Source organism: Taeniopygia guttata, chromosome 10 (assembly GCF_048771995.1).
Source record: "Taeniopygia guttata chromosome 10, bTaeGut7.mat, whole genome shotgun sequence".
Classification (NCBI taxonomy): domain Eukaryota; kingdom Metazoa; phylum Chordata; class Aves; order Passeriformes; family Estrildidae; genus Taeniopygia; species Taeniopygia guttata.
In genome coordinates, this window is record NC_133035.1 from 1,485,409 (window position 1) to 1,488,558 (window position 3,150).

Here is a 3,150-nt window from a genome sequence, read left to right on the forward strand (position 1 = left end):
GGTTGTAGCAGCCAATTTATTTAATAATACTTCTGAATTAATACTATTTAGAATTCCCAATCCTGTTCCCACAACACCAGTTATGTCTCTTGGTTTTCGTGTTTTAGAAGGGTTCCACTGTCGTAACCAGGTCGTCCAACCCTGGAAAGAAGTTTGCAAGAAAGGTGAACAAGCTGGCTGAATTTCAGAGACATTGCTTTGCATTAGCAATTTAACTTGTTTAAGAGACCATGCCAGATTGAACAATATTTGTTGTTGGCCAGTTTTCCTGATTATATATGGTTCAACTTTAGAAATTTTTGGGGTAAGCATAACTGGTGGTTGGGTGGTAGGTATCACAACATTAACATCAAGTTCTCCCCAGTATTTAAATCAATACTTTAAACTTAAAAGAAAGCGCTTCAGTATTTTTGGACCAAAGACAAGCTACTTCTGCAGTTTGTGTTAATGTGAAATTGTGTCAACAATCCTGTACGCTTCAGTGCATACAAACCTTTTTGTGCTTAAAGAGATCTTTTCACTTTTTCTGCATACTACCACAATTATTTCAGACCGCAACCACTCAGCTGGTTTCTGGCCATGGGGTTGTGGTAGGATGCAGGACAGTATTACCAGTTTTATCATGAATTAGGTGGTCTTCATGTCCCTCGGAGTTCTTCTGTAAAAGTAAACACAACAGAATCCTGCCAGCGAGAGGCAGAAGGGGTTAGAATGATGGAATTATCCTGCATGTATTTATCCAATGCTCTTTCCCTAGAGCACCAGAGGCTTTCCATGCACATTTATTCAGAGGGGGTTTTAGCACAAGTGGTACCAGCCCTGTAGTAAGGGATGTCCACCAGAACAGGTTGGCCAGGGTAATGTGCTGGATTATCAGGATCATTTGGTGCACAGCGTAGGAGTCAGTGTAGAGACAGACAAGAGAGGCATTCTGTGCTTCTTGTTGGAAAACACTCCAGACAGCTCTCAGCTCCTTGACCTGAGAACTGCTTTCTCCCTCATTAATTAGTTCACCAGAGGAAATGTGGGGGGCTGCTGCCCTGTATGTCCACACCTTCCCTTCTCGTTTAGCAGAGGCATCAGTGAACCAAGAGTTTGCTGATTGTTCAGGGCAGAAAGGAGGGGCCACTTTGCTTACAGAGGCAGGTTTGTCCTGGCTGCTATCCAAGCTCTCAGTTTCTTGTATTGCCAAATTTTTCACAGCTCCTTCTGTTATTGTAAAGATGTTACAGTAATGTTTAATCTGATCATACCACTTTCTTACTGAGGCCCTCTGGGCCACCCCGTCAGGAGGGGGAGTCCCAGTAGTGACTGTCTTAGTATCATTGAAAGGGCTTCTCAATACAATTGGTAGTTGTAGTGCAAGTCTTTCCATTTCAATGAGAGCCAGGCTGACCACAAACAATCCCTTTTCCCAGGTAGTGCACCTTTTCTCAGCATCTCTGAAACCACGGCAATAAAAACCAGCAGGCCTTGTCGGCCCCTCGGGTCCCCGCTGCCAAATGTGTATTGACAATCCTGAGACAGCAAATCCCCATTCTACCTGAAAGGGGTCTGTAGGATGAATAGGGCCCAGTGCTTGATGAGCTGTTACTTCAAAAATCAGCAATTGCAATGCTTTTTCCTGAGAAGAAGTCCAATCCCATTTTACTCCTTTCCTCAGCAAGTTATAAAGGGCAACTAATGAGTTCTTCTGGTTAGTAGGAAATCTGTCTGGTCTTTCTACAGGAGATACAGATGGTGTAGTTTTCTGTAAGGCTATGGCAGTAGGTTTGAGTGTTTCTGGAAGCCCACAAATTAAAGGGGTCATTATTTCAGGCTTCACAGGTAATTGCATCGGGAATTCAAAGCCAGGAATTAATTTCTTTCCACGAATCATTTGCAGACAAGTGGCTTTGGACACACTTTCTAGGAGTTGGTCAGGGGTGCTAATTATAGCTATAGGATCTCCCCTTTCCAAGGGGCTTGTTCCCCCAGCCCAAAAAGCCACACATTGTGTCAGGGACCACGAGTCACGTTTATCTCCTGTTGTTAAGAAGACACCGTGTCCCCAGTACCCACTGGCTTCTTGTTCAGTTAATTTAATTTGGTCGCCACCGGTGAGGGACACCCGGAAAACATATTCTGTTTCTGATTCGTGTGGGAGGCGTCCATATTCTCTTTTAAGCTCAGCTAACTCGGTGGCAGTGTATGGTGTGTGTTTGGTTGTGATGTGGGGTTCAAGATCATCATCACTGAGATAGTTATATTCTGTTTTAATTAAGGGTCTTAAATGAGAGCAGCAATGTTCCCCACAATTATTTACTGCCTCAAGTTCTTTGTGAGGATAAACTTGGTTAATGTGAGGAGTTTTCTTCTCCTCTGTTTCTTTTAGTTTGTTGGTGAGCTTTGCATTTTTAATTTGTTCCTCTTTAAGGGCAGCTTGTAAAAAATTACTTTTATTCTTTTCTTCATCTAATTGTTTTTGCAAAATTTCAACTAGGTTTTGAAGGGAGTCTATTATTGCATTTTCCTCACTTCTTCTCTCGAAGCGAGTTTCTACAGCTGCCGTAAGACAAGCTCCCAAAACTGAGCATAAGATGGTTTTATTTCTGCCCAGTTTAAATTTTGTATCATGTTGTAAAGAACATATTCTATCAACCACATTATCCAAATTAAACCAATTACTTTGTGCCCATTCTTCTCCTCTCGGAGAAGGTTTGGCATTGTATTTAGCTAGTAGAGCATAAAATTCATCTTTAGCTTTAGCATTAAGATTATTACTCATTTTGTGAAGGGACCAAAACCACGGCAGGGAGGTACAAACTTAAGTTACGGAAAGCACACAGTCTTCGCTGTGTCGCCCTTCACTTCCCTGGGTGGGTGAAGAGACAAAACCTGCCTAGGAGGCTCTGCTTAGTTTCCTCAAGTTGTCCCTTCCTTCCCAGACAGTTCAAAACATACACATAAAACAACACAGCGTCCCGCCTTTTGCACTAAGAGGTATTTTGCAATTTCGGAAGACAGTGTGGGTGCTTTTTTCGCCTAGGCAATGTGCAGTCTGCGGGAAATTCGAATCTCCCCCCTTGCTTTCTAGACCATGCTCAGTTTTTTGGACTGGCAGGCTAGGTGCGGCTGGAGAGAAACGTCCTTCCCCTGTTACAGACTACA

General features: G+C 43.0%; 1 protein-coding gene across 1 annotated transcript; it reads right to left on the bottom strand.

Moving 5' to 3' along the window:
• Positions 1-638: 638 nt before the first annotated feature.
• Positions 639-2,767, bottom strand: LOC105760826 (uncharacterized). Its single transcript, XM_072934008.1, has 2 exons — positions 1,544-2,767; positions 639-683 (listed from the first exon to the last, which is right to left on the bottom strand). The coding sequence occupies exons 1-2, from the start codon at positions 2,765-2,767 to the stop codon at positions 639-641; spliced, it is 1,269 nt and encodes a 422-aa protein (XP_072790109.1).
• Positions 2,768-3,150: the final 383 nt, after the last annotated feature.